The 14,423-nt window shown below is 39.5% G+C and overlaps 2 protein-coding genes and 1 non-coding gene across 7 annotated transcripts in view; 2 read left to right on the plus strand and 1 right to left on the minus strand.

Annotated features, from left to right (window-relative positions):
- The window catches only part of PTGR2 (prostaglandin reductase 2), a 25,376-nt gene extending 18,036 nt beyond the window's left edge, over positions 1–7,340 (plus strand). For both annotated transcript variants that reach the window (XM_043472520.1, XM_043472521.1), the window contains exons 6-10: positions 1,022–1,231; positions 3,605–3,726; positions 4,525–4,612; positions 5,367–5,406; positions 6,275–7,340. In XM_043472520.1, the coding sequence (XP_043328455.1) occupies positions 1,022–1,231; positions 3,605–3,726; positions 4,525–4,612; positions 5,367–5,406; positions 6,275–6,351 (537 nt within the window). In that variant the 3' untranslated portion in view covers positions 6,352–7,340. The remainder of the gene's footprint in view (positions 1–1,021; positions 1,232–3,604; positions 3,727–4,524; positions 4,613–5,366; positions 5,407–6,274) is intronic.
- Positions 2,351–2,458, minus strand: LOC122444392. The gene has a single exon (XR_006270235.1). It is a non-coding gene; the product is annotated as a U6 spliceosomal RNA (small nuclear RNA).
- Positions 7,341–8,798: 1,458 nt separating the features above from the next.
- ZNF410 (zinc finger protein 410) overlaps positions 8,799–14,423 on the plus strand; it is a 41,493-nt gene continuing 35,868 nt past the window's right edge. For all 4 annotated transcript variants that reach the window (XR_006270121.1, XM_043472516.1, XM_043472519.1 and 1 more), the window contains exon 1: positions 8,799–8,932. The gene's annotated coding sequence lies outside the window, so the exon portion shown is untranslated. The remainder of the gene's footprint in view (positions 8,933–14,423) is intronic.

Consider the following 14,423-nt stretch of genomic DNA (forward strand, 5'->3'; position numbering starts at 1 on the left):
ATTTTAAAAATATCTTCAAATAAGAAAGCACTTACTGGGTTCTAGAGATAGGTTAATATATTCCCAAGTGATTCCATGGTAAAGAATCTGCCTGCAGTGCAGGAGACGCAGAGACATGGGTTCAATCCATGAGTTGGGAAGATCCCTTGGAGAAGGAAGTGGCAACCCACTCCAATATTCTTGCCTAGGAAATCTCATGAGCAGAGGAGCCTGTCGAGTTACAGTCCATGGGATCGCAAAAGAGTCAGACATGACGTAACTACTAAACAACAGCAACAGAGATATAGTAAACATTATGATACAGTTTTTTTTTTTTTTTAATGATACAGTTTTATAAAGTACATTATTTTATGAATACTGCTGCTAAGTCGCTTCAGTCGTGTCTGACTCTGTGCGACCCCATAGATGGCAGCCCACCAGGCTCCCCTGTCCCTGGGATTCTCCAGGCAAGAATACTGGAGTGGGTTGCCATTTCCTTCTCCAATGCATGAAAGTAAAAAATGAAAGTGAAATCGCTCAGTGGTTTCCGACTCTTAGCGACCCCATGGACTGCAGCCTACCAGGCTCCTCCATCCATGGGATTTTCTGGGCAAGAGTACTGGAGTGGGCTGCCATTGCCTTCTCCATTTTATGAATAGTAGCCTTCAAAGTGTGAAACCACAGAAACAAACATTTTATCTTAATAGTGATTTTCGTTCCTCACAGGCCCAAAAAATATTGAATTGCAAGATAGAGATGTTTTTGGTTTGACTGTTCCTTTTATGAGCTCATCTTTAAATTGTGAGATTTTAACATTCAAATTAAGTCTAATTTTATTCAGTCTTAATGTTTTTAAGAATGCTGTTATATCTGTTCTCAGTTCTTTTGGTTTCAAATTACCTTTCTTGAAAAGACTTACAAAAGCCTAAATTGTGATAAACACTTTCATATAGGTACTTGTACTATCTTTCATATTTTCACATTTTTATACTTAAATTGTGACAAGAGAAAGTTGTTTAATTTTCAAAAATTTCTCCCCTAGATTGGCCATTTGCTGGGCTGTTCCAGAGTCGTGGGAATTTGTGGAACACCTGAGAAGTGCCTCTTTTTGACCTCAGAATTGGGCTTCGATGCTGCAATTAATTATAAAGAGGGGAATGTTGCAGAACAACTTCATAAATTATGCCCAGCTGGAGTGGATGTTTACTTCGACAATGTTGGCGGTGACATCAGTGATACAGTGATAAGTCAGGTTGTTTTCTGACTTGTTGGTTATAAATTTAAATGCTACATTTTATTTGATGTGATATCTTTTTACCTGATAGTGAGAAAGAGAAAAAACTTTATAAACTTGTAGGGTTTATGGTGAAAAACAACATGATGGTCAGTATTCTAATTAAGTGATACAGAAGAGCTTGATGAAGCTGTTTCCATTTGTTTGCAGATTTGCACTATGAGCATCAGTTTTAGCTCTTTGCCAGCAATGTTGTATTTTCACCTTTATTTTTTTTTTAATTTATTTTTATTAGTTGGAGGCTAATTACTTTACAATATTGTAGTGGGTTTGTCATACATTGACATGAATCAGCCATGGATTTACATGTATTCCCCATCCCGATCCCCCCTCCCACCTCCCTCTCTACCCAGTCCCTCTGAGTCTTCCCAGTGCACCAGGCCCGAGCACTTGTCTCATGCATCCAACCTGGGCTGGTGATCTGTTTCACACTTGATAATATACATGTTTCTATGCTGTTCTCTCAAAACATCCCACCCTCACCTTCTCCCACAGAGTCCAAAAGTCTGTTCTGTACATCTGTGTCTCTTTTTCTGTTTTGCATATAGGGTTATCATTATCATCTTTCTAAATTCCATATATATGTGTTAGTATGCTGTAATATTCTTTATCTCTCTGGCTTACTTCACTCTGTATAATAGGCTCCAGTTTCATCCATCTCATTAGAACTGATTCAAATGAATTCTTTTTAATGGCTGAGTAATACTCCATTGTGTATATGTACCACAGCTTCCTTATCCATTTGTCTGCTGATGGGCATTTAGGTTGCTTCCATGTCCTGGCTATTATAAACAGTGCTGCGATGAACACTGGGGTGCACGTGTCTCTTTCAGATCTGGTTTCCTCGGTGTGTATGCCCAGAAGTGGTATTGCTGGGTTCATATGGCAGTTCTATTTCCAGTTTTTTAAGAAATCTCCACACTGTTCTCCATAGCGGCTGTACTAGTTTTCATTCCCACGAACAGTGTAAGAGGGTTCCCTTTTCTCCACACCCTCTCCAGCATTTATTGCTTGTAGACTTTTGGATAGCAGCCATCCTGACTGGCGTGTAATGGTACCTCATTGTGGTTTTGATTTAAAAATACGAAACGCTTCACAAATTTGCATGTCATCCTTGCGCAGGGGCCATGCTAATCTTCTCTGTATCGTTCCAATTTTTAGTATATGTGCTGCCGAAGCGAGCATTTCACCTTTATTTTTGTGAAAAATTACAGTTGTATTATACAAGTGAAGGTCTAAGCTCTAGCTCACTTCTAACCATCAGCTCTCAGCCATTGCCCTCTGACTTTGGGTAGGGAAAGGATTTTTATAGTTTACAGGTATTTGCATATTTTAATTGACAGCTTTATAATTTATCAACATTAGCTATTGACACTGCATTGTCCTTTACTATATGTAAAATTATTTTCAATTGAAGTTAAATTATTTAAACTGCATTGTCCTTTACTATATGTAAAATTATTTTCAATTGAGGTTAAATTATGTAAACCCAAAGAAATACTCCACCAATAATAATGGAAGTAGCAACAATGATGACAATGACAACTAATGAAATTCTTTTGCAGATTACCAAAATCTTATTTTTTACCTCTGTATTCCTTTCAGTTCAGTTCAGTTCAGTTGCTCAGTCATGTCTGACTCTTTGCGACCCCATGGACTGCAGCACACCAGGCCTCCCTGTCCATCGCCAACTCCCGGAGTTTACTCAAACTCATGTCCATTGATTTGGTGATGCCATCCAACTATCTCATCCTCTGTCGTCCCCTTCTCCTCCTGCCCCCAATCTTTCCCAGCATCAGGGTCTTTTCAAATGAGTCAGGACTGATTTCCTTTAGGATGGACTGGTTGGATCTCCTTGCAGTCCAAGGGACTCTCAAGAGTCTTCTCCAACACAACAGTTCAAAAGTATCAATTCTTTGGCACTCAGCTTTCTTTATAGTCCAACTTTCACATCCATACGTGACTACTGGAAAAACCTTTGGGGTAGATTTATTTGCTAGCTGATTAAAACTCTTTGATACATATACTGGGTGAGTCTTTAGAACAAAATCAATTTCTTGGCATTAAGGGATTAAATACTATAGGGAATTCCTTATAGTATTTAGTCCTAACCCACAGTGTTGTTAGGACTGTGCACTTTCACTGCCGAGGGCACAGGTTCAATCCCTGATACGGGAACTAAGATTCCACAGACTGTGTGGTGCAGCCATTAAAAAGAAAAGAAAGATTAAATACTAGAATTAAGGAGGCTTTCATTGAGGCAGCCATAAGATCATTAAATACAGGGAAGGTCTATATCTTAAGGTATAATAATCAGTTTTCTCTGAACAGATGAATCAGAACAGCCACATCATCCTATGTGGTCAAATTTCTCAGTACAACAAAGATGTGCCTTACCCTCCTCCACTACCCCCCGCTATAGAAGCAATCCAGAAGGAAAGAAACATCACAAGGTATGTTCTCCACTTTCCCCATATTACCAGATTCAACAGGTTTAAAGATCACAGATGTATATGAAATATATTGTTCTTCATATATAATTGTTTCCTATTAAATAAAATTTGAAAATGTACATTTTAAGGTGGTTCAATATTTAGGTTTTGGTTAACTAGCTCCCTGGCAGAAAACTTTTTGAAAAATGCGCCTGTTCAGTTGATCTTTTTTTGTGAATGTTAGAAATTCAACTCATATTGGCTTAAGTGCAAAGGACATTTATTGGTTCATGTATTGAGAAGTTCAATATTAGTACTGGCTTAGATTTGGCTGGGTAAAAGGTTTGCATAGTGGTGTCCTACTCAGTTTTTCTTCACCCCGGGCTGTGCTTTTTTCTGGGTTGGCGTGGCTCCCTGCCGACTCTCCTCTTGCAGTAGCAACAGGATGACTGTTACCTTGGCTCTTACATTTCACCAGGTTAGCAATCCAAGCAAAAAGAAAACAGCTCTCTTCTTGCAGTTTTATCAAGTCCCAAAGCTGATATGTATCGGCTCAGACTGGCCTGGCTTTCATCACGTGAAGGTGGGGAAAAGATGCCACCCACAAAGTAAAACCACAGTGTTACTGCTACATGGGACTGTACATTCTGAGCAGACAAAACAATAGAAGTCCACTATACATATATGCTTGTAATTGCACCTAAAGCTGTATTTGACCAGACTCTATGTGATTAACAAGTTTTTGAATTCTGGAATGATTTGATATGAGCTTTCTCCCTCCCTAGTCTCTGATCATTTTCCTTTTCTTCCCCACTACAGAGAAAGATTTCTGGTGTTAAATTATAAGGATAAATTTGAGTCTGGTATTCTCCAGCTGAGTCAATGGTTTAAAGAAGGGAAGCTAAAGGTAGAACTTGCTTCTATTCTTTATCAATATCATTCTTCTTGCTACTTGATATACTTTTGTATTATTTGAATTTAATATTAGTTTCAAAATAAATATTTCTGTAAAAGAAAAGTATACTGAATATCATAAATTAACTTTACCTCCCAGAGGAGTATAATCCTCCTGACTGAGAAACCTTCTCATCATTCCCTTTACCTAAAATTTTGTTAAACTTTACTTTTATTAGATTATATGACAAGATGAATAGGTTTTTGTCTTTTCTAAATTGTAATATTCATTAGCAAATATTTATGGAATATTACTATGTGTTAGAAGTTGTTCTTTCTCAAAAATCTTTTAAGCATTTCTTAGTACCTCTCTACCACCCTACAACCTGCCCTTCCTGGACCTTCTGATAGATCTCTTGGTTTTGATCGAAAATCAGCGGTTATCAATTTGAGGTCCAGAGACCCCTGACCTAGGATGTTCTTGAAACATGCAAATGATAGGCAAAGGTGTATGTGTATGTTTTTTGAAAAGAGGGTGTACAGCATATGACGTTACAAACTGAAGATTAGACAGTGGGGAAATAGGATTGTATTAATATTTAAAAAAATCAATTGATAGGTAACTTTTCTGATCTAGCTATATAAAATGAAAAATGTTTTTAGACAGAAAGTGCTAAATAATATTGCTGCCTTTTGCAAAAATGCAAACCATTAAGTAGAAACACTAAAGTCTAAACAATATAAAATATACTTATTTCAATTTACAGATCAAAGAGACTATGATAAATGGATTGGAAAACATGGGAGGTAAGATGAATGTAGTTATATTTACTATACACATCAGTTCAGCACAAATACTGTCTTTTTTCTTTTAATTCTACTTTTTAGTTGTTTTTTTTTCCCTTTGAATCACATTTCTTTCCTGTGAAACCTTAAATATCTTTAACTCTATGAAAGTTCAACTTAGTGGTATTTAAGAGCTATTGTTTTCTCATTTCAAATTGTAAAATATTTCTTTGTTTTTGTAAATAATTATTAAAAATTGTAAGAATTGTGAAAGTTATCTAGCCTCTAGGTAACTTTCTCAGATTGAATGATTCTAAGTCATCAATCATAAGATTACATTAAGCAGATTTTCAGTATTTGGGTTTCTTTTTTTGGCTAACATACAGATTTCAACAATCTCTTTTATTTCAAATGAAGAGAATTAAACTGCTAATTTTTCCTTTTTGAGAAAAAAATCTAATGTATTTGGTTAATGTGTTTACCAAACTGAAATATAAAATTCACTCACATGATATTCATTTCACTTACTTAGTAAAACTTTACGATTAGATTTCTTTTTTTAAGCTATTAAAATTGTTTTTTCTAACATTTATCCTCATACTTATTTTGCTGTAGTTTTCAGACTCTGTAACATTGAACATGGATGTAGACGCCAATTAAACATTTATAGTTTGGGTAAAAAACACATTTTTAAGATGTTAATTGGGTTGGTTTGTCCTGTAACTTTGCTAGTGTTTTACTAGTGGTTTCTTTTCATGAAAGTTTCCTTTGGTACTTAAAATCATCAAAGAAATTATTCACATTAATCATATGTGCCTGGTTCTATTGACAAACATGTATGATGGTGACATTATGTTGTCAGATAACTTCGTTTTTTTTTTCTTTCCAGCTGCATTCCAGTCCATGATGACAGGAGGTAACACTGGAAAGCAGATAGTTTGCATTTCAGGAGACACCTCTTTGTAATCTCCATAAACATCTTCATCAAGGAAATACATGGATTTCTTTCTGTTCTGCTGAAAGATTTCAAGATATATTAAAAAAAACCCTTAAGAGTACAGATAGTTTTTGCTTTAGATGTGATAATAGGTGATATTTTCTTAGTTGCACAACATAATTCACTCCTATATCTTCAATATCATATATGTACTCTACATCCTATATGATTATTACAATAATAGATTGATGTCAACATGACCTATTTTTCCTTCTTTTGCTAAAAATAATATTACATGAAATTTATATCAGATATTCAGAAACTGTTGGAGATTTAACGTAACTAATAGATCATACAAAATATTTTTTAAATTAATATTTTTATAACTTTATAATGTTTGTTTAAAATAGAATGCTTGAGAAGACACTTACAAATATGTATTCAATTGGAAATAGTTTACATAATTCTTGAATTGTAGCTTGGTGCAAGAATAAATGGGATGGTATTTCCATATTGTGTTGATGGAAAAGGGACTTAATGGCAGGGTGTGTGTGTGTGCAGGAGTTTGGGGAAATTCAGAGCTTGTGGAACAGTTTTTGGAGTAGAACAGAGGCTTTGTGTCGGAAGTAGTATAAGTTAAATAACTGAGGCTGGTTAGGTTGATGGAGGGACTTACTACAGAAGATGATCTATTTGTGTTTTGTCAAGTAGTCCACAGTATAGCCTAAAAACCCAAATCTATATTGATAAAAGCCTATGTTTATTTTAGGTTAGTAGGCACATACTGTCAAATAGTTACAAAGATTTCAAGAGAAATAGGTATAGACATCACTTCAAGTTTTAAGTGATGAAAAAGATTTAAACAGTACAGCTTCAAAAAATGACAACTGACTGAGCAAAAGTAACAAATGGTTGTAAACATGAATGTTCAGGACCTATTAATGTATCTATATAAGAGCATTTGTTTTATACATTGTAATCAACCCTTTAATACAGTAAAATTGAGGATTTTTTTTGAGTGTTGTGTTGGTTTATGGTCAGCAGTTTACAAACTTTAGTATACTTTTGTGTAGATTGGAAATGTATTGTAAATCAGTCACTCCAGTTGACCTCAGTGGCCTTCAGTTCTTTCTGTTGTATATACTTTTCCATTTCATCTCTAGAGAAAGCTTCATCTCTTGTCTAAGTGTTGATAACTCCCAAATCTGTATCTTATTTCCAGTCTCTTGAGCTAGGTAGGCCCTTCCCTGGTGGTTCAGACAGTAAGGAATCTGCCTGCAATGCAAGAGACCCTGGGTTCGATCCTTGGGTCAGGAAGTTCCCCTGAAGGAAATGGTAACGCTCTCCAGTATTCTGCCTGGAGAATTCCATGGACAGAGGAGCCTGGCAGGCTATAGTCCATGGGATTGCAGAGTCAGACACAACTGTGGTGTGCTGCAGCCCATGGGGTCACAAAGAGTCTGACAGAACTGAGCGACTGAACAACAAGAATCCCATAGGCACCTGGGACGGATAAACTCGGCTTATCTAAGGAGGAATTACCTTCCCTTGAAAGGTGTTGCTTCTTTTCAAATCACCATCCTTTGTGTAGAAAACTACTGGTTTCTTCAACATTCTCTATTCTTGAAAACGCCCTCTTAGAAAATGCCTTTTATTCCCAGGTGGCTCAGTGGGAAAGAAACTGGTTGTCAATGCAGGAGATGCAGGTTTGAATCCTGGGTGGGGAAGATCCCCTGGCGAAGGAAATGGCAACCCAATCCAGTGTTCTTGCCTGGAGAAGCCTGGTGGGGCTACAGTCCATGGGATCGCAAAACAGCTGGACGTGGCTGAGCACACTGGCACACCACTATCTTAGCTGAGCCTCTCCTTCATCCTTTGGGACCTAGCAAGTATTCAAAAATTACTAATCTCAAAAAGTCAAGTCAGACACACAAAGCTCTAAGTTGTGGCATCCAGCCTGCAACTCAAGGGTTCTAGCCCCCTGTGGACATCCGAGAGCTCTTCACATCCGAATATACTGACGGAACGAAGACTCTAGGGAATCCACATTCCAAAAAAAAGTTATACACCTGTGCCTCAATTTTTTACCCCGCCCGGTATGCAATGCAGAACTATTCTGCAAGTTCCCTTCTCTGGCACTTAAGCTCCGAAGTCCTCTTCACTGAGAGAACTCTGATAAATGTTTAAGTAGTGATCTTTTCTTTCTCGCTTGCCTCCACTGCAACCTGTACTGATCTCAGCTGACAGGAAAAACTCCCCCGTCCGTGGCAGCAAGGAAGCAGTGACGTCACGGCTAGAATTGCCTGACCCCGTTTTTTCGGGCTTCGCAGACCACGGAGCTACAAAGACCGAGAGGGAATGAGTGGGAGGCGGGAGAGCGCAGGTCCTACCCTCACAGAGCCAAGCCCTGCGCTACCAGCTTGGCCCGCGCGGGAACCCTCTTCGACGCTACTGTCGCGGGGCTGGGAGGCAAGCGAGTGGGTGTGTGCGTGGGGGACGGCCAAACTTCCTGTCCCGCGCTCGAACTGCTTCCGGCAGGAGCCGGAAGACGCTCTGTGTGGACAGAATTCGGGACCGACTGACGGACGGACTGCTGCCAGGGAGTGGAAGGTGAGTTCTGGGGTGGTCCCTACCATCCCCGCTCGGCTGGGTGGTCTCCGAGAGGGAGGAAGTCAGCGCCGGCTTCTCGGGGTCGCGGGCCGAGCTTGTCCCCAGAGAGGACCGGGAAACCGCCCCCAGGGCACCCCGCCCGGATCTGGAGCGGCGGGTCTGAAGCCCTACGGCTTCGGCTTTTCTCCTCGATGGCTTCGGGGGCCGGTGTTTTGGCTCCTTTACTTGGTTTGGGGGCCAGGGGCGTGGGGACAATACCGACCTGAGAAAGCTAGAGTCAGCGAGTGCCCGGGGCGGGGGTTCCCAGACGGCACCCGCAGCGAGGCCCGCCCGCCAACCTTGGGGCCCTTCACTAGGCCGTTGTAGTCGGGGAACGATGATGCCAAGGCGACTCTGCCCTGGATAGTTCAGCCCCAGATCTACCCTCTTCTTCGGATGTCCACTTACTTTCTGGGACTAGAAGAAGGAAGACTGCCGACTCGGAGGGGCTGGGCCGCCGGTTTCTCCTTCGCATGTCATTTGAAGGCGAGGGTGTGGGACTGAGTGTTTACCGCCTGTATTCCTTTCGCAGGTTGTATTTATCCTCTGAAGTCTATTCGGAGAAAAGAATTCAGTTAGCTGATTAAACTTTATCCCTCTTGTTCATGGGGCTCTGAAATGCACTTAGGATTCATTTGAAAGTTAAATATTATTAACTTGGAAGTTAAGAATTTGTATTTCTTCCTCATTTTGACCCAAGGGTCAACGCAGCATGTTTGTAAAGGGAATGAAAGAAATATTTTAAAATAAAACCAGGGACATTTTGTTATTGTTAGGGAGTGAAAAATTCCACTGTCTTCGTATGAGACAAAGTGAGGTCAACTAAGCTCAAAAGATTTAGGTTCTAGTTTTTTAAATTTTGCTTCCAAGTACAGGTCTCGTTTTCGGCAAATTACTTAATCTCTAGCTTTGACACCCCGACCCGTACTCCCTGTAAATGAAGAAGGTTACCTATTCATTCAGCAAATATTTCCTAAATGCTTAGTTTGTGCAAGCACCATGCTGAGTTAATGGGAGGATGAATAAATTCATTGAACCTTAACCAGTGAGAAAAACATGCTGGAAGACAACTTAACTCCCAAAGCAGGGTGAGATAATTGTTAAAGAGAGGTTAAACTGTGTTGTGAGAACACCAGGGAAGGATAGATTTGTTTTGACTGGAGGGAAAAGATAAGTCTTCATGGAGGATAGCATATGAGTTAGATTTTAAAGACAGGAAAGGATTTCAAAGATCACAGCTGGATTGCAGCGTTTATTACTGGAGGGTCTTATTACTGAAGAACTATCCCAAGGGAAAGATCTTGAACACTGAAATAGGTTGGAATGTTCATTTAGTAGCCAATCCAGTGTGTACTGGAGAAAAGGGTTCATTGAGGAGTATAGTGGATGCTTTAACTGAAAGAGTATTTGAGGACATACTGTTGAATATTTAAAATGCCATGCTTAGGGATTTGACTTAATTCTGAGGCACTGAACTTTGGGCAAGGGAAGTGACATAAACTTCTCTGTGTTTTGGAAAGATAAAAGATGAGTTGGAAAGGGGAATTTTAAGGGCAAGGTGGTCAGTTAGAAGCTTGTTTTCATGTTGGAGTTGAAAGATAATGAAAACCTAAACAGTGCATTATGGTAGGAATAAATTTGGAGGAATCAGAACCACTGGGATTATTTAGATATGGAGGATGAGAGAGATTGTTCAAGAACTAGAGTTTGTAGCTGAGTGGGAGGAAAATTGGGCAATAACTGAAATGGATAATACGGGAAGAAGAACAGGTTTGGTGGGGAAGATGACAATCTGAATTTTGGACATGGTTAAAATTGACATAAACATCCACTTGGGGATACCTAGCAAGCAGTTAGAAATAGTTTGGAGTTCAGAGAGAGGTCAGTAATAGAGACAAAAATTTGGGTATCATTTGTAGTGTCATTCATTCAACATGTGAATATTTATTTAGTGCCACTAGCTGCTTACACAACCCACTCCAGTGTTCTTGCCTGGAGAATCCCAGGGGCGGGGGAGCCTGGTGGGCTGCCGTTTATGGGGTCGCACAGAGTCGGACACGACTGAAGTGACTTAGCAGCAGCAGCTGCTTATAGAGAAGCTTGTATAAAAGCCCTTAAAGCTCATAGTAAAGACAATCTCAGAGCTTCACAGTATCAGAAATGACTCTTGGAGACCTAAATTCTTTATGAATTACATACAGCACTCTGCCAGGCACCAGGTGATGGTTCTGGGTGCTAGGAGATAAAGTAGTGAACAGGACAGACTAGTTCTTGTCCTTGTTTATGGAACTTACAATTGGTAAACAAGCTTGCCCTTTTTTATGACAGCCAGACAAAAAGTAAATACTATATTAAAACGAAAGAATTAGAAATTGTGATGGGTGCTGTAATGGAGACAGTAGGGATGGATAGAAAGTAAAGCTGGGGTTATGGGGAACCTTCCTGGGATAAAGTGATCAGGCATACATAACCTTTTTATGTGAGTTGATCGTTGAACAGTGCCCTGAAGAATAAAAAAATAGCTAACCAATGGAAGAGAAAGCATTCCTAGGTAGAGGAAATGACACATACAAATCGCTAGCATAGGAAAGAGCTAAATGTGTTCAAGTAAGTAAGGGAGAGCCATTTGGCTGGAGCTTGGTGAGCAAGTAATAGAGAACAACTCTGGAATGTTTTTGGAGAGGCAGGAATGGATCACATAGGTCCTTATAGGCCTGGATAAGGATTTTGGATTTTTTCTAGATATATTGGGAAGCCACATGAAGAAAATGTGAAAATTCATAGTTTAAGATGATGTTGGGTGATGCGAAGAGAACAGAATGAAGGGAGGCAAAGAATAGAAGCAGGGAGACCAGTTAGGAGGCAATAACGGTACTTTAACGCAAGAGTTGATGGTGGCCTGGAGTAGAGTAGAGGCAGTAAGGGAGGTGGGTTAGAGATAGACTCAAGTCCAGACTTGTAGCTGGACTGCATACTGGGAGCAAAGGAAAGAAGTTATAAAAGTAACTTCTAAATGGGGTGAATGATGGCCTTCCCTTGAGTGGAGGGTTGTGGTCAGAGGGGCTGGCAGGGGATGATGCGAAACAGAGTTGGGAGAGAATTCATTTTGAATATGTTAAATTTGAGATATCAAAACATCAGGTAGAGATGTCAAATAAGCAATTATATGTACAAGTTTGTAGCTCAGGGGAGATATCTAGGCTATAGGTTACAGTTTTGGAGACCATGTCATTTAAAGCCACGTGTTCACACTAGGAAGAGAATATAATATAGTAAGAGAAGAGGGCCTGCAAACCCCTGAGGAACATTATTATTTAGGAGGTGTGTGGAGGAGGAATATAGGAGCTATCAGAGAAGACTGGAGGAGTGGCCAGTGAGGTAGGATTAAAATGAGAATCTTAGAAGCAAAAGAGAGTAAGTAACGTGTTTGTGGAAGGGGGCAATGCTTCTAAGGGAAAATATCAGTTATTACTGTGGTTGCAAATGACCAATTTACTTGAGGAGAAGAGGAATTTATCACAAGGATGTGGGCAGCTCACAGGATCAAAGGAAATGCTGAAGGCTCTGGCTTTGAAAAGGACAGAAATCTGAGCAGCCCCAGGGGGAGACTGATAATTGCAGTACTGGAATGAACAGGTTGCTATAGCAGTTTTCACCTTTTAGTTACTTACTTCTTTTAGAATTCATGTTCTAAAGTTAAAGTATCTGATGAATAAATCAGTTGACTGCCCAGCAGTTGGTTAGGACAGGAAAGAACACCTTACTCTACAGTCCCATCAAGAATGTATCCAGTGAGGGAAGGGTAGATCCCCAAACAAAATGTGGATCCTGTCACCTAAACAGGGGGAATGAGTGTGGAACAATCAAAAATGATAGTTGTCCCTTGCAAAGATTAAGTAAGATGAAGGCAGCAAAGTATACATTATATTTGGCACTAGGAAGATCATTGGGTTTAAATTTGTCTCTGAAGGATTGCAGAGAAATGGGGAGGTGACTGGAATAAAAATCAGGGCCGTAGGAATGGGGCACCCCAGAAGATCCTGGGAAGAGAAGAAGGAAGGCCCAGGATGAATGTTACAGTTTCTGAAATTCATTCTGGCTTCACCGTTTTGTGTTCCTGATGTCTTTGATCAGTCCTCATTACCACTTTATCATTAAAATTTAATTAACTCTCATGCTATATCTTATACTAGATATGATATTAAAAAGTTACTTGATTTTTCTGTTTCTTTCTCTACCATTTTATACCAAAACTTAAACTGCTCTTTTATGAATTTTAATTTTTGGTCTTTGTAATTCATTAGCATTAGTAGAATTTTTTTTTTTTTTTTTTTAGCATTAGTGGAATTTTGTTTTTGTTTTTTAAGTATTACTGAGTATTGTTTCCTTCTGTGTCTGTGGTCAGCCACAGGTGGAAGTGGAGGGAGCTGAGAAGCAGATTGGCACGTGGGGAGAGAGGTTAGTCCTCTCGGTTGAACTTTTGTGCTTTGTTTTAACCTTTGTGAGGAGTGACCAGTTGAGGGAGCACAGTGTTTTGCAGTTCCTTCTCTTTTTTTCTCATCATCTCTCCCTCTTCCCCTTCTTTACCAAACCGAGTTAAGGTCAAGGCATTTTCTGCCTCCCTCAGGAGGATAAGAACAACACTAGTATTCTGGGCTTTGTATTCTAGAGTGGAGTCACATTGCTTTTTGGAGGCTGCCACAATGATGTTCTGTTTCTTTCATGATGCAGAGTATTAAAAGCCCCTGGTCATCTTTCCGTTTGGAATACATGCCCTCTGTGTGGCAGTCAGGACTGAGCCAGGAGACCTGTATGAGCTCTGTTCCCTTATTGCTTTCTTAGTTTACTTTGGTCTGGTTTTCCCTCCCAATATTTCTCCATGTAGCCTGCATTGGTTTTATGCCATATCTACTCTGGGAAATGGTGTTACCACTAATTCCTGTCTAGCATGTGAGAGTTCTTCACTGAGGTGTGAACTCACCTCAGTGTAACCAGACCAAAAACTGGTTAATTATAAAGACACTTTGTCTTTCTTTGCTGATTGAGGCCTAGTGTGTAGTATTTTCCTTTGCAGACATTTAGGAAAGTTTGAGGATGGGCGTCAAGTAATCTCAGTTTCACCAAGACTTCCATCAGTGATAATTGCCGGTTGTTGGATAATATATATTTATAGCGGGTTTGTATCTATGACTTTATATTTATGACTGACTCTGTGTTAGACATATGTATTTTAGACACTTGAAAATAAAGTGTTTTTCAGTCTCTGGAACATAACCTGTTAATAGCTTTGTGAGATCATTTTAGTGAATCTTATCATTAAAAAAAACAAAGCGCATGAGATTAGTGTACTTTAGTATTTTACTGTTTTATGAAAATATGCTATTTTTGTGTACCTTTGTGTGTATTTTAGGGCTTCCTAGGTGGCGCAGCGGTAAAGGATCTGCCTGCAATG

This window comes from Cervus canadensis, chromosome 6, assembly GCF_019320065.1.
Source record: "Cervus canadensis isolate Bull #8, Minnesota chromosome 6, ASM1932006v1, whole genome shotgun sequence".
Classification (NCBI taxonomy): Eukaryota; Metazoa; Chordata; class Mammalia; order Artiodactyla; family Cervidae; genus Cervus; species Cervus canadensis.